Source organism: Myodes glareolus, chromosome 3, assembly GCF_982192425.1.
Source record: "Myodes glareolus chromosome 3, mMyoGla1.1, whole genome shotgun sequence".
Lineage (NCBI taxonomy): Eukaryota > Metazoa > Chordata > Mammalia > Rodentia > Cricetidae > Myodes > Myodes glareolus.
In genome coordinates this window covers 2,846,248-2,866,147 of record NC_142028.1, presented here as the reverse complement: position 1 = coordinate 2,866,147, position 19,900 = coordinate 2,846,248, and the positions used below count along the sequence as shown (strand labels likewise).

At 36.1% G+C, this 19,900-nt stretch overlaps 1 protein-coding gene across 6 annotated transcripts in view; it reads left to right on the top strand.

Annotated features, from left to right (window-relative positions):
• The window catches only part of Bicd1 (BICD cargo adaptor 1), a 148,794-nt gene that overhangs the window by 99,407 nt on the left and 29,487 nt on the right, over window positions 1-19,900 (top strand). For 3 of the 6 annotated variants that reach the window (XM_085687423.2, XM_085687426.2, XM_085687424.2), the window contains exons 5-7: window positions 3,491-4,585; window positions 9,588-9,739; window positions 11,864-12,071. In XM_085687423.2, coding sequence (XP_085543549.2) covers window positions 3,491-4,585; window positions 9,588-9,739; window positions 11,864-12,071 — 1,455 coding nt within the window. Of the gene's footprint in view, window positions 1-3,490; window positions 4,586-9,587; window positions 9,740-11,863; window positions 12,182-13,102; window positions 13,297-19,900 lie in introns of those variants that run through there. The other 3 variants (XM_085687421.2, XM_085687420.2, XM_085687425.2) reach the window with 2 other exon arrangements.

The window sequence follows — 19,900 nt, the reverse complement described above, 5'->3', positions numbered from 1 at the left end:
GGAAACCTTGAGCAATGTGGTGATTATATTAATAGCAATGTGTTTTAAATTTTTAAATTGCAGTGACAAATATTTAGGATCAATTAACTTATATGATAGAGAGATATTTTGGGGTTTTGTTTTAAGAGTCACAATTGTTCACAATTGCTTGACTCCACCACTTTTGGGTTTGTATTGGGGCAGAGATCATGTTTTTTTAAAAACAATTTGTTAAAAAACAAAACATAAAAATGGACAACTAATAAAATAGCTTTGATTCTTTGTTCTAAAAGTCACCATAAACAAAATATGGTGAGATACACTGGGGAATAGCGCTACTTACTCCATGAAATCCAGGAAGTAAAGGAAAGAAAATGGGAGCCAGAGTTCCAGTACCTCTTTAAGGGACTGTCTGCAATGATCTAACTTCCTCCTACTAGGCCCTACTTTTTGAAGATTCTGTACTCTCTCAGTATTGATATAGGCTGAAGACCAAACTTTTAACACATGGGTTTTGGGAGACAAATAAGACAGGATAACTGTATAAGATAGTAGATATGTTTGCTTTAGTCCTATAAAGGACTAAAGTGTACATGTACCATAACATCATATCGTAGCCCTCAAAAAATGTAAGTATGATTTAACATTTTTTTAAAAAAATAACAAGATTTATTTGGACTTAATGGAACACAGAAGTCTGATGCTGGAAGATCATTTGAACTCATGAATTTGGGGCCAGTCTTGGCAATATAGTGAAACTTCATGTTGCAAATTACTTACTTGATTAATTGAAATATATATTGGTATATAATTTACATATAAAATTAATCTTTTCAGCACTTTATTTATAAAATGAACATAGATATCAATGAATAATAAAATAACTTTGACTCTTTGTGTTCAAAGTCCTAATATGAAACAAAATATGGTGAGACATGCCTTTAATTCCAGCACTCATGAGGCTGAGGCAGGAGGATCACTAATTTGAGACCAACCTGAGTTACATAGTAACAAGCTCTTATCTCAAAAAATCCTAATGTGAATTATTTTTGTCATTCAGTTTTAAAGAAGCTTAATCTACTCTATCTTTGTTAAAGTTTTTTAAAGCTCAAAATAAAGTCTCTTGCAGAATACATTTATGATCTACAATTTTATTTTAACAACATAACCCCTTAGTAATTAGAGTGTCAGAGGAAAATAGCACTTTATTGGTTTAAAGATTTATTTATTTATGCTATATGTATGCATGCATGTATGTTTGCATCACTTGCATGCCATACCTGTGATAACAGAAGAGGATTTCCTGCAACTAAAGTTATACGCAGTTGTAAACCATCATGTAGGTAATGGAAAACTAACCTTTATCTTCTGATAGAGAAGCAAGTGTTCTTAACCTCTAAATGTAGATGTCCCTTTGGTACTTCTGGATGGTTTCTCTCCATCCACCATGTTCTACTTGCTAGTTCCTGCAGCTGCTCATGAAATAATCACTCTGAGGCTTTTTGTCAGTTATTATTATTTGGCCAATGTTTTAGGCCTCTTACTGGATAGCTCTAACTATAAATTAAATCATTTCTAATAGTTTATATTTTATCATGAGTCTCGTGATCTGCCTGGTTGGACCTCTGTTTCCTTTGGTGATGATGTGGCATATTCTTGATTCTGCCTACTCTCTCTATCTCTGTTCAGATTTCCACCTGAGTTTACTCTGTTAAACCATTGGTCAAATAGCTTTATTCATCAACCAATGAAAGCAACACACATACAGAAGGATATCCCACACCACTTGAACTATCTCTCCAGTTCTAATAATACTTTAAACACAACTTTAAGATATATCAATAACCAGATTAAACAACATTTAGTGATCAACAGATTTAACTCTCCTTTTATTTTTATCAATCTCTTGCAAATTTAGTCTGTAGGTTCTGAGTAAGTCAGTTTTAGTTTCTTTATAGTTCTCCATCTGTCTATTAGCAACTATTAGTATCAACTCATTCACTTGTTGAACATATATGATATTTTGCTCATCCTTCTCCATATTATCTCTAACTCTCCCTAAAATTATTGTTTTATTAAATATGAAATATGAAATTTATGTTTCATAATTTCATAAAATTATGAAAACCATGCTTGTATTTCTCTCTCTCTCTCTCTCTCTCTCTCTCTCTCTCTCTCTTTTATCAGTATCTGGCTACTTCTGTGAAATGCATAATCCCTTACCTTCAGTGGTTCTTCTATTTCTTTGTTTTTGTTTGTTTTGTTTCTTATTCTTGTGTATTTTTTTCTTTATCCAAATTAACTTCAGTTTCTGTTTTACTATTGTAACACCTGATTCTGCATTACCCTCTCGGTACAGTTTGCGCACCACTGTACCGTAAGTGAGCTGGACAAAAGCCTGGAGATTGAAAGAACACACACAAGAGACCTGAGTCAATGAAAGGAGATCAGCCGAAAGTCATTTATTCAACCTTGGAGAAATCCTTATATACCTAGCTGCTGTACAAGGAATTCCCCCCAGGCAGGTGGGAAATTGCCATACCTAAGATGGAGTAAACAATACCCTACTGCTAATCACCAGGCAGGGCAGAAGGAGCACAGGAACAAACAGAATGTTTTAGCTGGCTGACCAGAAACTGTCCTCAAGATGAACCCCAGGAGCAGGGTAGACCTGGGTACTACAGGTCCCCCTTTTACATAAATTATATGACTAGGCCTATTTTAGGTGGCATTGGACATCAGGCAATACCCCTTACCTGTCATGGGAAAGCATCCAGGTCAAAACACATTTCCTGTCTTAGGTTGGGGCAGCTCCCCCAGAATCTTTCCTGTCGTTGGCTCACTAGTCACCCATCACCAAGTTCAGCCAGATTTGTGCTGAAAGATCCTCTGGGGCAATAGCTAAGAGGACTTGCCATGTGGTGACATTGACCTGAGCTTGTCTTTAGCCCTGGCACCATGAAACCATGAAGATGATGCACTCCAGGGTCTGTGAATAACAGCAATAAGCCTTTTACTATATAACCTAGCAATGGTCTTTAACCAAATGAAAAATTAACTGCAATATTCATTTGTAAATTTGGCTCAATTTGAATGGTTAAGGCATTTGCAACTCACCCTGAAAGGGTATCCATTGTGCTAGCAGAAGCAACTGCTTAAGTTTTAGAGGGAATTCACTTAGTTTTCAAAGAAAAAAAGAACACAGAATCCCAAGTCCATTTTTTTTTACCAAGATCATAATGCCAACAATAGAATATTTAGAAGATTTTTCTATTTCCTTTATTAAAAATTCAAATGGCATGGTTTACATTAACTCCCATATTATGAATTAGATATTTTTAGATTGACTTACCAGAATCGGAAATAAAGAACCATTTGAATTTAATTTGAAATAATGGGAGCATTGGCTCTACTGTGGGCATTTTAAATATATGCATGTGTGTCTAACTGCATTGAGCTCATTATTGGCTTTGCACTGAAGTTATTCAGACATTGTCTTGTGTCATTGCAGGTAGAAAGAGAAAAAGCCATTCTTCTGGCCAACCTCCAGGAGTCACAAACTCAGCTAGAACACACCAAGGGGGCACTGACAGAGCAGCATGAGCGAGTGCATCGGCTCACAGAGCATGTCAATGCCATGAGGGGCCTGCAGAACAGCAAGGAGCTCAAGGCTGAGCTCGATTCTGAGAAGAGCCGCAACTCAGCCGAGGAGGCCCATGACTATGAGGTGGACATCAATGGCTTAGAGATCCTTGAGTGTAAATATAGAGTGGCTGTCACTGAGGTCATTGATTTGAAAGCAGAAATTAAGGCCTTAAAGGAGAAATATAATAAATCTGTAGAAAGTTATACAGAAGAAAAGACGAAATATGAGAGTAAGATCCAAATGTATGATGAGCAAGTGACAAACCTTGAGAAGACATCTAAGGAGAGTGGCGAGAAGATGGCCCACATGGAGAAAGAGTTGCAAAAGATGACTGGTATAGCCAATGAAAATCACAACACTCTCAATTCAGCCCAGGATGAGTTGGTGACGTTTAGTGAGGAGCTAGCACAGCTTTATCACCATGTGTGTTTATGCAATAATGAAACTCCCAACAGGGTCATGTTGGACTACTATAGGCAAAGTAGAGTTACCCGAAGTGGCAGTCTCAAGGGGCCTGATGATCCTAGGGGGCTTTTGTCTCCAAGATTATCCAGGAGGGGTATTTCATCCCCAGGAGAATCAAGGACATCACCTGAACCAGTTTCAAAAGAAAATGCAGAGACTATTAAAGAGCCAAGTCCAACCAAGACTCCTACAATCTCTCCTGTTATTACTGCCCCACCATCATCTCCAGTTTTGGATACAAGTGATATCCGCAAAGAGCCAATGAATATCTACAACCTCAATGCCATAATCCGGGACCAAATCAAGCATCTGCAGAAAGCAGTGGACAGATCCTTACAGCTGTCTCGTCAAAGGGCAGCAGCGCGAGAGTTGGCTCCCATGATTGATAAGGACAAAGAAGCCTTAATGGAAGAGATTCTCAAGCTGAAGTCCTTGCTGAGCACCAAGCGGGAGCAGATTGCCACACTGAGGGCAGTGTTGAAAGCCAATAAGCAGGTAATACAATTTTGATGATGAAAACAGACTAATAAAAGCTTTCTTATTTATTCCCTTAATTTTTATTGAATTTGTAGTGCCAAGATAAGCGTTCAAATTCCTGGCCAACAAAAGAATAAAGCAAAGTACATCCCAGCGCCAAATCAGAAGGTAGTCTTAGTTCTAAAGTGTTTAATGAATCAAGGAGATGACTTAGTGATAAGCATGCTTGCTGCCAAGCCTAATAACCCAAGTTTAATCCTCAGAACACATATAGTGGAAGAAAATAATCAAATCGCGCAAATTATCCTCTTTCTGTAACATGTGGACCATGACACTAATAGTCTCTCTCTGTCTTTTTCTAAGAAAATAAATAAATAGGTAGATAAATAAAAATAAAATAAAACAAGAGTTTGAAGTGGATAGGATAGAAGAGAGGCTGTGGATAGGTAGGCAATGCAAGCAGTGAGGAAGGTAAAGTAGTAACAGAGACCCAGCTGCAGATAAAGTCCAAAGACCCAAGCAGTGATAAGCAGAAACCTGGTGGTCAGTAAGTATAAAAGCAGCCCATGGAGGGTCATGGGGGAGGCTTGCCTAACACCTTATGCGAACCAGGGAGATACGGAGACTGCAAATGGGAGTTTTGCACAGACATGATGAAAAAGGTCTGATAGGCAATAGCTAGACTCAACTTTAGAGATGGGGATCTAAGACTCAATTTTTACGGCTATCACAAGGTAGAAACTTAATATCTTGCCTTTCATTTCAGACTTAAACAAATAAGACTTAGTAACCAAATGATCAAGCAATAGCATCCAGGATGAATGACAATACAGCTGTGGGGATATGAGTAATGAGAAGCAGAGAGAGAGAGAGAAAGAGAGAGAGAGAGAGAGAGAGAGAGAGAGAGAGAGAGAGAGAGAGAGAGAGAGAGAATTTTTCTTAAATATAGGTTATATCCTTCTGGAATAAGTTCAATATGAACCTACCTGACAATTCTTTATTGACTGATTTGTTTTCCATTATTGAGTTTTACCTAAAGATAGCCTCAAAAAGATACATATTTGAGAGGAATACTAAACAAATATTGGTGTTGATGAAAAGCATCAGCAACACATGAAATCCTTCCTTGCAAACACAGGCAATGCTGGTGAATAGTGGAGTATGGGAGTGCATGCTCTTTAGAGAATGAAGATTCCTTTCCTTTCAGAATGTCTTCTTTTACTTATATCTTACTGAAGTCACACCAGTGTGTTATGCTTTCTATTCTTCCTCTGTTTCCATGAATTCTCTGGTACAAATTGGATATCTGTACCACAGGCAGGAATATTGTTCACAATATAAACATGCTTTATTTAAACTTAAAGGGAAAAATAGAACTTTCTTTTACATCATCACTTACAGAATTAGGAAATGTTAAGGTGCATGAAAAAATTAAAAGAAATCTGACTTCACTTTGAAATCAGTAAAAAGAAGATTATTGATGTAACTGCTGAATTTCAAAACCCTACAATATCGAGTAGTCAGGAGTAACTTATATGTTAGGCCTTACTCATATAACTTTTTTCAAGGACATAATTTTTTGAGTGTTCTCAACCGGGCACTCAGATACCTTTCTTGATCTCTTTCTGAAGGTTAAATATCAGCAACATTGAAATACAGATTTTTTTTTCATTGTAAGCTTTTTTTCCCTTATTTATTTATTTAAAGAATTTCCACTTCCTCCCCTCCTCCCAATACCCTCCCGCTCCCCCTACTCCCTCTCCTCCTCCCTCACCATTCCCAAGAGCAGTCAGGGTTTCCTGCCCTGTGGGAAATCTAAGTTCCTTCCCCCTCCCTCCAGGTCCAGGAAGGTGAGCATCCAAACAGGCCAGGATCCCAAAAAGCCAGTCCATGCAGACGAAACAAGACCCAGTGCCATTGTCAATGGCTTCTCAGTCACTTTTTAAAGTGAAGATGCTTAATTGAAATGATAAGGCCTAACTTGTGAATAAGCATTCATGTGGGGGTACAAAATAGAACATAAAAATAAGTTACTAGTAATCCATTGTAAATTCAGTACATTCCTTTAAGTACTTACAAGACAGAATATATAAAGTCTTTTGAGTGCCATAAGAATTCAAAAGCGAACAGAACATTCCTAGCTGAGTTTATATTTTCACAATGAGCTACATTAGAGCCATAACATTAATGGCTTAGTAAATTATGTGAAAACATTTCTTGATATGTGTTTGGTACTCATTTAAATAATGTTGGACAGTTGCTGTAGATTATTGTAATACTTATGTGCCATTAATTGTTTCAAGTATCAATAGGTAACATCAGTTAGACATAGATAGACATTGTGAAAGTTAATTATTAAAGTTGATGTGAAAATTCTGTGTTTTAGGAGGAAAGGGAACCATCTTGTTTTAAAACAAATATGATGTATTCTCTATGAATTTTATGTTATACTTTGATATTTTTCCCCAGAAGCGTGATGTCTTTTGCAAGAATAAGATAGTTGCTATAAAGTACCGGCTATGTATTTACTTGTGACAGATGTGAAGACTCAACAACAAATACATGGTCTCTACTTTTCAGAAGGGAATTCATAGCCCTTGAAACCCACAGATAAATTAGTGCAATGTTACATATTTTATATTCAAATTATGGGAATATTGCAGCAGAACAACTAACATCTATGGGAATTAATAAAAACTTTCCAGAGCAAATATAATTGGAATTGTTCTTAGAGGGATAAGAGGTTATCCCATGGGAAGAAGAAATAATTTCAGACAAAAGAATGTGATATAGAGAGGGACAAAAGTATAGAAACAGGATGTTATGTTTAGGAAGTGCTTACAAAGGTCTCTATAGTTGGAAATAAGGGTTAGTAGGGTTTTTTTTGTCTCTCTCTCTCTCTCTCTCTCTCTCTCTCTCTCTCTCTCTCTCTTTTTAAAAAAGTAAATCCTAGAGTGTTTGGAGAATGTTGTTGCAAGGAGCAAGCTGCTTGTTGGTTACCAGTTGCCTGGCGGGCTTAGACCAGAAATAATCACACAGAAACTATATTAATTAAAGCACTGCTTTAACCATTAGTTCTGACTTCTTATTGGCTAACACTTACATCTTAATTTAACCCATTTTTAGTAATCTATGCATCACCACAAGGTCATAACCTACCAGCAAAGTTTCAACACGTCTATCTCCAGTGGCTCCATGGCATCTCCAACAACACCTGTCTTCTCCCAGTATTCAGTTGTGTTTTCCCCGCCTTCCTAGGTTCTGCCCTATCAACAGGCCAAGGCAGTTTCTTTATTCATCATCCAATAAAAGCAACAGATAGATAGAAGGATCTCCCACACCAGAATGTGGTGAATAAAGATGTCAATAAACCTAATGGGTTTTAGGTATTTAATATTTTTAAAAGATTTTTTCAGTCTATAGATAAAAAATATAAGCAATGTAGAGTTGTTCTGGGAATTTGTCATAAATGATAAATGAGTTTATACTTCTCTTTGAGGTTAGTTGTGCTTGTCAGTCCCTCTCAATCCTCCTCTTACATAATGACCTCATGCTTACAAATTTGTTTTATCTAAATTTCTACAATTTAAACTTATTTTCTGTTCTAAATGAACATTTGCCTAAACTTTAAAAAATCAAATAATTGCAATTTATGCATTATTGACTATTTTATGAATTTATAATATTCCTGAGTATTCTACTGAGAATTAATGCTGCATAGAATAAAAATATCTTATGAATAATTTTTTAATTTAATAAGAATTTAAATTAAGTCAAAACTAATGAAAATTAATTTATAGCCTAAACATTAACAAATGGAGCTGGAGAGATGGTTCCATGGTTAAGAGCACTGACTACTTTTCCAGAGGACCTCGGTTTGATTCATAGTACCTACATAAGAGGTTCACAACAGTCTATAAATCCAGTTCCAGGGAATCTGATACATTCACCTGCTGTCTATTGGAGCTCTATGTACATGGTACATTGATATACATGGCAAAACATTCATATACATAAAATATTAATTGAATACTTTGCATAAGAAAGTTGATTGATATTTATTTCAAGCACAAAAGAACATGTTAAAAACCATTATAGTCTTCTGGAAATACCAATAGTAATTTTTAAATTAGTATTAGATATTTTTTGCATTGCAAGGCTACAGTGTAAGGTTTCCAGAGCTAGAGTGCGTCCTGTTTGACTTCAGTGTGCCTCTCTTGTGCTGTGCATCAAACAGGAAGTTTTTAAACATTTGCCAGTGGCACCAACTGATTCAGCAGATGTGGTTTTTATCTCCTACTGTGCTAGGCTAGCTCTTGTTTTAAAACATTGTTCATTCAAGGAGCTTCTGAAATGCCCCAATCACAAATTCGGAAAACTCATTCAACATTTTGTACACACTCTCTCTTTTTTTTTTCTCTCTCTCTCACATACGGAGATATACAAAAAAATAATTTGATGCTAATTCATTCTTTTGAGCAAGTTTTTTATTTAAAAATTTAGGAAATGCTTGATTTCTTGTCACTTCTATGACTTAAACATGTAGTTCATGTTGTAAGTTACAGTAGCTTACGTTTTTTATTCTATGTTTTAGACCCATAGGAACAGTGACAAAAAGTATTTGATTTCTCACATTTCATTTGAAATTAGTGGTTCCTTAATAATTTCTTGATAAACATCATTAATGCTTAAAATTTTGTTGTGTCTCTCCAAATCTCTGAAAATCATACACCAACAACCAGCATGAAGTATTTACTGAGCTACTCTCACCACCGTGGCTTCTGATACTAAGTCACTCATAGCAGGCTTTAAGGACAATTTAACATTATTGAATTATGACATGATTTGACATTAAAGAGAAACATCTCTGTATTCAATATATATAGATGCTTTTGCAAAAATCCAGCCTAAACAATTTCTGTTTCCATTTATAAGAGCAAAGAATAGATTTGGCATAAAGAAATGTGTGGGACAAGTTTTTCTGGTGTGAGTTAGTAAGCGCTGTGATTTTGTGCTTCAGACAGCTGAAGTGGCTCTAGCTAATCTGAAGAACAAATATGAAAATGAAAAGGCAATGGTGACTGAAACAATGACAAAACTGAGGAATGAACTGAAGGCTTTGAAAGAAGATGCTGCAACCTTCTCATCCCTAAGAGCAATGTTTGCAACAAGGTACTTTTTTCTCCCCAAAATTGAGTATTTCAGATGGAAAAACACTGACAATATTCATGAATAAATGTATTTAGTTTTCATGAAGAAAATGATGAGATACCCACACGGACAAATCTAAGTTTGGACATGTGACTGAATGTCATGGATATAGCAAAGAGAAACCTTAGACCACAGGACAACAGAGGCTCTTGCAGGAATTGGCTTCTGGGTTTCTCACAAAATTCAGTTGTATTTAGAATATGTGTATTTATGGTAACTACAGTGGCAGGACAAAGAAAGAATGAAAAAGGAGACAAGGTCGCCTTTTTGATGAAAAATTCAGCATAACATTCAGGATTAAGAGAAGACATATTTCCTCTTTGAGAAAGAAATTTTAAAAATTTAAAGGGATATTTAAATGCTCAATTTGGCTAATATTTTAGTTATTGCCCCATTTCTGTCAATTTTCACAGACATTTGTTTCTTTCAGGTATAGTAATTACCTTATTTTACATTTAAAAAAATACTTTCAAGTTATAAAAAAGAATTAATCCAAGGTCCTAGAATTAATTTTTTCCAGTAAGTTCTGATTTTTCTCATGATCTACATAGACCCATAGTCTTGATATTAAAGGTTACCCCTTGGACCTAATACATTTTAAACATAGTTCCTGGTTTATTTTTTCTGTGCAATACCTCAAACTGCTAATTTCAGTTTGTACAATATATTTTGGATAATTTCATGAGCTCATTAACTATCTGCTAGTACAGAATAACTGTTACTAATACTTAAACTAAGCAAAACTCCATTGTGAGTTTTCTTCTCACTCTACCTTTTCCAAATATATGTGGTTTAGTGGGGGAAATAACACAGAGCTTGTCTTTGTGCTTCAGAATAAATATGAAGTGGGAGGAAGATGTTCACAATGGCCTGAATCAAACTTTTAAAAATCTCTTTTGACAACTCATGGCTTTATTATTTGGCTGAAAACTCATTGAAACTTTAATTTTTTAATTTGGGAAAATCTGCCATATTGTAAACAGTGTCTGCTCTATTCTAAAATGAAGCCTGTAAATACAGCTAAAGGAAGAACTGTTATTTTTATTAACATTGTCATTCTTTTGATTACTGTAGGTATAGCATACAACAAACTTTTTGCAATAGATACAGTGTTATACAATACAGACAACAATTGTAATATACCTAAAGTAGTGTGGATAATATGTGAAATTATATTATCACTACAAAGCAGCTTCCATAATAACTATCCTTGAGGTTTATCCTGCTTAATTAGAATGTTCCCTTATGGATTCCATTGTGAGGCTGAACCACCAATTACTGAACATGGTCTGCTGTTTCCAATTGTCTATTATTGTAGCTAGTCTTTCTTGATGGACTTTCTTTGGACCATTAACCCCCCCCAAAATGACATGGAGATTTATTAATTATAAAATCTTAGCCTTTAGCTTAGGTTTGTTTCCAAGTAGCTCTTATAGCTTAAATTAACCTGCTTCTATTAATCTTATTCTGCTACATGACTTTTTACCTCTTCTTTATTCTGTATGTCCAACTCCCTTCATGTCTTTCTGGAGTCTGCTGTTGCACCAGATTCTAACCCTGAGTTCCTCTCTGTGCTTGGAAGTCCCGCCTATTCTGTCCTGCCTAGTTATTGGCCATTCAGTTCTTTATTAAACCAATCAGGTGCCTTAGGCAGGTGAGGCAAAACATAGACACATCTTCACACAGTGTAAACAAATATTCTGCAACATTTTATTATAGAATATCTCCATTTTATTGCTAGTAAGATCAGGGTTCTAAATTCCAGTCAAATTATTATGCTAGTTCCCTTTATCTATGTGGGATTATGGCTCAAGACTTCCAGGGGATGCCTGAAACCACTAGTACCAAGCCCTATAGATTATTGTTTCCCTTACATGTAGATGCCTCTAATAAAGCTTAGATTATATTATTAAATATAATAATATAACATTGGTATATATTCTAACAGTATTGCGTGATAAAAGTTTTGATACTACAGTGGACATCAATATCTGGGCTGAGAGTAAGAGAGAAGTACTTTTTAAATCAAGTTCCAGTTTAGCTTCACCAGGATTGCTTCCTCACCCCTCTTTGCTTGGGTTCCAGATGTGATGAATATGTCACACAGTTGGATGAGATGCAGAGACAGTTAGCAGCTGCAGAAGATGAGAAGAAGACTCTAAATACTTTATTGAGAATGGCTATCCAGCAAAAGCTCGCCCTGACACAGCGGCTGGAGGACTTAGAGTTTGACCATGAGCAGTCCAGACGCAGCAAAGGCAAACTTGGAAAGAGCAAGATCGGCAGCCCTAAAGTAAGTGGGGAGACGCCAGCCACTGTGCCTACCATAGACACTTACCTCCTGCATAGTCAGGGTCCACAGACACCCACCATTCGGGTCAGCAGTGGCACTCAGAGGAAAAGGTATGCATGCAGCTATTGTCATAGTGTGGTACAGTGGACAGATTTTAGTTGACTGCAAAAATTTCTGTACTTTTGTTATGTAGGATAGAGAAAGGAAAGAAAAAGAAAAAGTGAAAGCTACTAATGAGCATTGCTAATGTTGGTCTTTCTGCCACCCATTCATACATACTGATTAACCATAATGTGATTTTGAAGTGTCTGTTAATGGTTTTGCTGCTGTTTATGTACATAAATATGTCTCTCCCTAGCCTCCAACTTAAAAATGGGTAGATAAAGGTGGATATTAAAAATGAAGCTCTGTGAACATGGGCTATAATTTTGATTGCCATGTCTCTGGAAATGATGCTGTTTGTTATTTTTTCTGTCATGGGGCAAAGATATGAGTTAGTTCTCTAGGAGAAACACACGTCCATAAGACTATAACTGATGAAAAGTTGTTGTTATAGTTGATAAAATGGAATAGAATATATATATATAATCCTTTTCTTAAAAGCAAGTTTTTGTAACTTTTTTTATTAGTCATGTTAATATTGCTGAGAATCTACCTTTAAGGATTTTGGTATCTTGATTTTGTAACCTTTTACCAAATTCTGGTTGCTGAGTTACTTGCCCTGTTTTCAGTTAATATATTTTTTTTGTTTGAGAATCTTTTGTTTAAGTATCAAAAACAATACATATATTTTCTATTTGTAGTTCAAAATGTCTAACTATAATAAATTTTTATTCCAATATTCAGAGTAGTTTTCAAAAAAGGTTGTATCCTGATATAGAAACTAACGAATTACAAAAAATCTTGACTTTCATTTTTAAAAGATAATTAAATGCCAATATGAATAATGTTGTCACTGGTGAGGTGTTGAAAGGTAATTAAAGTAAAACTTTTTTGTTTCCTATATGTATTTTTCTTGGATCTCCTGCAAGACAATTTTCACCTTCCCTTTGTGATCAGAGCCGTCCCAGGACTTCAGGGGCTTCCTACCTACAGAATTTATTAAGAGTTCCCCCTGATCCCACCTCCACAGAATCATTTCTTCTGAAAGGTTCCCCTTCCATGAGTGAACTCATCCAAGGGCATCGGCTCAGCAAGGAAAAAAGGTTAACCGTGGCTCCACCAGGTAAACACTTTTTCCTTGGGTGCATGTGATGCAAATGACAGTTAAGTAGACAGCTCTCCTCTTACTTAGCCCACCTTTCAAGTTGAACTGTGACAACAGGGAACTTCTGTTGCAGAAGTGAAAGCTTATTTACAGCTAGCTTTCTGTTTCCACAGCCAGATGCCAGGCATGTCTTAGGATTCGCCAAGAATTTTTTACCATTAGCCTAAGGAAGAGAAGGAAGGTTGGAAGAACGGGATAGGCAAAGAGAAGTGAGCAGTAGATAAAACACAGGACATGTGTGCATCCTGTCTACAGTTCTATAGCTCATGGTTGTCCCACCTTGGTTAGTATTTGTTTTCTCTTAACATTGTCAATGTAATTTCAGCAAAGGGAGCCATATTTATAACAAGCTTTTAAGGATAAATTCTTTTTGTAGTGACTCAGAATGTCCAAATCCTTGACAGTTTTACTACCTAGGATCATTCAGGTTTTCCTATCATGTTCCCATAGTGACAGGTGATTGATGCCTACCAGTGTTCCACAGTTTACTTTAGCTTCATTGTTTTGTACCTTATCTTGTTTTCACCCCCGTACGAAAAGATCTAAATAAAAATGTGGTTTATGCCTTAGCCAGTAAATACAATCTCTTGTGAAGTCCCTGTATAGTTCAAAGGTAGAAAACAAGTCCATGAAACAAAATAAACACAAGGACAGCCATTACCTGTCTGTTACAGGGAATATAAAATTAAAATAACCTAAAATATTTGTTAGCAGTTACAGGACCAGGAATTTCATGTGAGCATCTTTATTTTTGGCCTTTTGAAAGATTTTTGGGTATGTGGCAGCTGTAGACTGAGTCTGTATTCATGGCAGTCAGCTGTGCTGTTAGATGGGTAGGTCCTACTCTTTGCCACAATCCCTACCACTTTCTACTGATTGTACCCAGCTTTTTGTACTTGTTCCTGTATCTTCTTCCCTCCACCTAGCAACTAAAGTGCTACCTTTGCCAAATTTTATTTTTAAAAATTTTAAACTTCAATTTTTTTTGAAATTCCTTTTTGGGAACCCCAGCCTTTGGATTTCTATTTTCTTATCTGTTTCATGCTATCAGCACACTGATTGGGATTAGACTATGTGGTCTAGGAGGTTGCAGAGATGGTTCAGTGGTTAAGAGCACTTGTTCGTCTTGTAGAGTACCTGAGTTTGTTTCCTAGCACCCACAGAGTTGGTGACTTATAATCATCTGTAACTCCAGATCCAGGGGATCAGACACCCTCTTCTGACCTTCGTGGACACCAAGCATGCACATGGTTCACATACATATATGCAGGCAAATCATATATAAAATAAAATGAATAAGCTGAACACCCAATTTTTAAAAATGTGATCTTAGATTGTACAGCAGATGTTTACTATTCTAAGAATTTTTGAGGAAATCAGTATAGTAATGATTTAAAATGGCATAATAGCTAGAATTCATGCACTCATACATAAACATGTACACACATGTACACATCTGTGCACATATACACATCCATGTACACACACATATACATATACATACCTATGCACAAACATGCGCATATTCACATGTATCTATACACATATAAGTAATTAATATCCTGGGTATTTTTTATTTCATAACCCACTTCCTATTGTTTATACCCTTTAAGAAAGTACCCAAAGGAAGAAAAGAAGCTCCTGAAGTATTCTGTGATCCACCAAAGTGGTGATGACTTATCGGGGTAACTGATGTAGGTAAAAGTCATTTAAATCTTTCTAGGTTTCAGATGGATTTAGTAGTGCTGCCTCCTTAGAAAATAACTGATATAATTAATAAGTAACTCTTTTGTATTTAAATATAAGGAAACATATTAGTAACATTAAAAGTTAATGAATAGTAGTAGTAACTGTTTTCATCATTGTATGGCTGTTTGGTCCTTATGTCCATTAATATGTATTTACAACATTATCATTACATTATAAAAGCTATTAATATAAACATTTTCATGTTGCTACTTAGTTTTACTTTTAAGATTAATTATTGTATCTTTAAACATTTATTTTATTAAACAAATATACTTATTTTTATTAGTAAATAAAATATTATTTTACTAAAATTATGTATATATGCATGTGTACACATGGGTGTAGATGCCCTTGGAAGTCAAAAGAGGGCATTGGATCCCCTGGAGCTGGAACTTCCGATGGTTGTGAACCTTCCAACAAGATTGCTTGGAACAGAACTTAGGTACTCTAAAAGAGCAGTATGAACTCTTAACTGCTGAGCCATCTCGTCTTTCCTTTTAATTTTATTTTTATTTCATATATTATTTTTACATCTATCTTTCTTTCCATGCTCATCCATTGTTTTGTGTATATGTTGGATGCTGCTTGACATAGTTTCATGCTTTCAACTTCTCATCTTTTTGGTCTTGGGTTCATAAAATGATGGGTTAAAAGTTAAATATCTTTATGGTTTTTGCTCCATTTTAGTGTTGCTTTGGAAAAGTTGTATTACTATACAATTTGCCATATGAAACTTTTCTCACATTCTAAATATTTCTAATTCTTTACATACTCTATAATATCTTCAGCTTTAAAATCCCTAACATACTGGAATGAAAGTACCATTAAATTGTCTTAAATTCTTTAGTCTTGAGAAACTAGTAAAAAATTATTAGATATGAGTACTATACACAAAATCAAAACTATAAATCTATGAAATTCAGAATCATCAATAGATCTAAAAGTTCCTCTCACAAAAACAGCTTGTTAATCAACTCTGTATTTCTAGTCATTTGTTTATAGTTAAAATAATGATAGAGGAAAAAAAGTAAGTGTTATAGCCCAAGGAATAATTTTTATTACATACTATTAAACCAACCACCTTATTTGTTTATTTACTAATAATTTCTTATTTATGTGTTGAGTGTTTCACCTGCATATATGTTATGTTCTATATGCATACCTAATATAGGGCTTGAAACTAGAGGAGGGGATCAGATTCCCTGTTACCAGAGTTACAGGTGACTGTAAGCTGACATGTGGATGCAGGGTATCAAAACCTGACCTATGGTAAATCAGCCGTCTACCCGTCCCCAAAATTAACTAGTTTAAGCCTTAATAAATTCTTATCATAAATATTTTTAAAAAGATTCTAGTAGTGGAATTATTCTAAAAATTAATCATACACACCAACAATAGTTTCTAGAAATATCTACGTTATTGTCAGTATATATTAATTTTATTAACATGAAATATTGTTTTATATACTTTTTAAGGTTTTATTCATAGTTTTATTATAAATTATTGAATACTCTAAAAATTTCTGACAGATAACAATATATATTAATTATTTTTAAAAGGAAAGTCCCTTATTTTAGAATTTTTGATAATCATTTTATAAAATATACATATAACCTTTTATTGTAGTAAACAGATAAAAACATTATTTTTCTATTGAGGATTTTTGATGCAATTATATCAATAAAAGTGAAATTAATCTTTTTTATCCTTAGGTTGAGGAATTGAGATATAGATCTCACTTAAAAATTTAAGATAGAGAACATGAGATGTTTTTGTCTTCTATCATAAATATATAAAAGCATACTTAATTTGGTTCATTTTTATGAGATTGTCAGCATACAATCCTACCTTTTTGTTAATTTTTTCCAGCCTCATCACAGTTTTCCCTCCCTTTCTCCTCTTCTCCAAGTCACTCCCCAACCTCCCCTCTTCCTCCACCCCCAATTCACTCCTCTTCCTTTCTCTTCAGAAAAGGGAGACCTCCCATGTATTTTAGCCAGCCATGGCATATCAAGTAAGACGTGGCACCTTGCGGTAACACTAGGCATCTCCTCTTCTGTTTAGGCTGGATAAGGCAATTCACTAGGGGAAAGAATCCCAAAAGCAGGTAACAGAGTCAGAGACAGCCCCTGTTCCCACTGTTAGGATTCCCACAAGAAGACCAAGCTATACAACTTTAACATATGTGCAGAGGGCCTAGGTCAGTCCTATGTAAGCTCCCTGGTAGGCAGTTCAGTCTCTGTGAGCTCCTATGAGCCCAAGTTAGTTGATTCTGTGGATTTTCTTGTGGTGTCCTTGGCCCCACTGACACCCTCAGTTCTTCCACAGGATTCCCTGAGGTCTGCCTAATGTTTGGCTGTGAATTTCTTTATTTCCATCAGTTGCTGAGTGAAGCCTCTCTGGTGACAGTTAGGGTGGCAACAACCTATGAGTATAAGAGAATATCACTAGAAATCATTTCATTGATTTTTTTTTCCAGTCATGTTTGGTTCTATCCCAGGTCTCTGGACTGTCCAGTCTCTGGGTCCTGGCCCTCTTGGCAGTGTCAGGGGTGGGCTAAAGCTGGATCAGTCATTGGTTGGCCACGATCTAAATTTCTGTGCCACCTTTACCATAGCATATCTTATAGACAGGGCAAATTGTATGTCAAAGGTTATATGACTGGGTTGGGGTCCCAGTCTGTCCACTAGAAGTTTTGCCTGGTTACAGGAGATGGCCAGTTTAGGTTCTATATCCCTCATTGCTAGAAGTCTTATCTAGGGCACCCTGGGAATTTCCATTGTCATAGGTTTCTAGCTCATCCCAAAGCTTCCCCTGATTATAGTTGTCTTTCCCAGTACTCCCTCCCTCCCTCTTCCTCCCAACAGATCCCTCCTTTTCCTATGTCCATCTCCACATCCAACAACACCCTATTGAACTGTTATGTCTATTCTATTTCCTCTTCACAGTAGGATTCATGTGTGTCTCCCTTAAACTTTCCCTGTTGCTTAGCTTCTTTGGGTCTTTGGATTGTGGCATGGTTATCCTTTACTATACAGCTGATATTCCCCTATAAATGAGTACATGCCATGCGTGTCTTTCTGAGTCTGGGTTACCTCACTCAGGATGATCTTTTCTAGTCCCATCCATTTCCCAGCAAATTTCATGATGTCATTTTTTTATAACAGCTAAGTAATACTCTATTGTGCAAATGTACCTACCACATGTTCTTTATCCATCCTTCAGTTGATGGACATCTAGGTTTTTTTCCAGTTTCTGGTTACTATGAATAAAGATACTATTAACATGATTGAACCTGGTGGTATGGAAGAGTGTCCTTTGGGTATATGCCCAGGAGTGATATAGCTGAGTTTTGAGATAGGTTGATTCCCAATATTCTGAGAAACTGTCATATAGATTTCCAAAGTGGCTGTACAAATTTTCATTCCCACCAGCAATGGAAGAGTGTTCCTCTTATTCCACATCCTCGCCAGCATGAACTGTCACTTGTGCTTTTAATCTTAGTCATTCTGACAGGCGTGCCTTTGCCTCTGGAGGGCTGGAAACACCAAGCTGTAATGGGTTCTTTAAGAGTCTAGCTCTTGAGAATCTTTCTCAGGGTTCGATTAAAGACACCACAATACATAAAAGGATTTAAAATCTGAGGGTTAAGAAATCTACTCACAGCACTTTTTTTTCTATCCATGTTTCTTTCTTCTTCTTCTTTCTTATTTCCTTATTCCTCCTGTTACTGCCGTTCCCAGTAATATATACCCTTATAACAAGCAATTCCCAAGCCCTAGCAAGTTTCAGGACTAGAATTCTTTTTCTCCATAATAATCATATAAGAGTTTTCGCACGCACGCACGCACGCACGCACACACACACACACACACACACACACACACAGAGAGAGAGAGAGAGAGAGAGAGAGAGAGAGAGAGAGAGAGATCCATGGCTGTCAGCTTAAAGGTAGGAGAGTAGGAGTGGCTAAGTGCATGTCCCGTAAACTCTTTAATAGAGAACGTTAGTTAAGAAAGGAAGGAAGTCATCAGGAAATTCTAGAGGGAAAACTAGTGCACCATGCTATATTTTTTAGGTCATTAGATAAAGAACTAAAAGGTTTATTTTCAGTAAAATTGTGAATAGGGCATGAATTGTTTTTTAAATCAGCACACCACTTTTTTTTTCTCCCAGCATGCATAGAGGATATCAGGTAACCAGGCAACCTACATAAACAGGCAGAAGCTAATGTTTTCTGATCTGATTAGTACGTTCACCAGATGCTGCAATTTCTTTGGGTTTAGCTCTGGAGTTTACAATTATTACTCTAAGTGGTAGAAACAAAGGACACTGAGGCCTCTAACTGGACATTTCCAGGGTATGCTCTTATTAGCCATTCTTAGAGTGGGCATTGTGCGTCTGTGGCACCAGCAGGAAGGAAGCCTTTCTCTGGGTTGCAGTTCATTATCTTTTGTGCTGTCCTTGAGAGTAAAATGCAAGCGGTAAATCATCAGTAAACTGAGGTGAGTGTAAGGAGTCTGGGATCTTTTAACGAGGGTTAGTTTTGGGTCATTGTATTACTTATCTATAAGTGAGGTAAAACCAGGGCATGCTTATTCTTCTTTCTATCTGAGCAGCTATGAGTAAACAGCTTTGAGAAAGTAGTAATTCTGTGTTCTTAGATATCTGTGAGTATTTTAAATAGGATGCTTTTGCCTGTACCATAAGCACTGACCAAATGCCTGCTGATATTATTGCAGGAAGGCAGATCTCTGTATTTACCTTGGAGAGAGGAGTGAAGGCCTGGCAGTGGGAAACTGTTGTCACACAT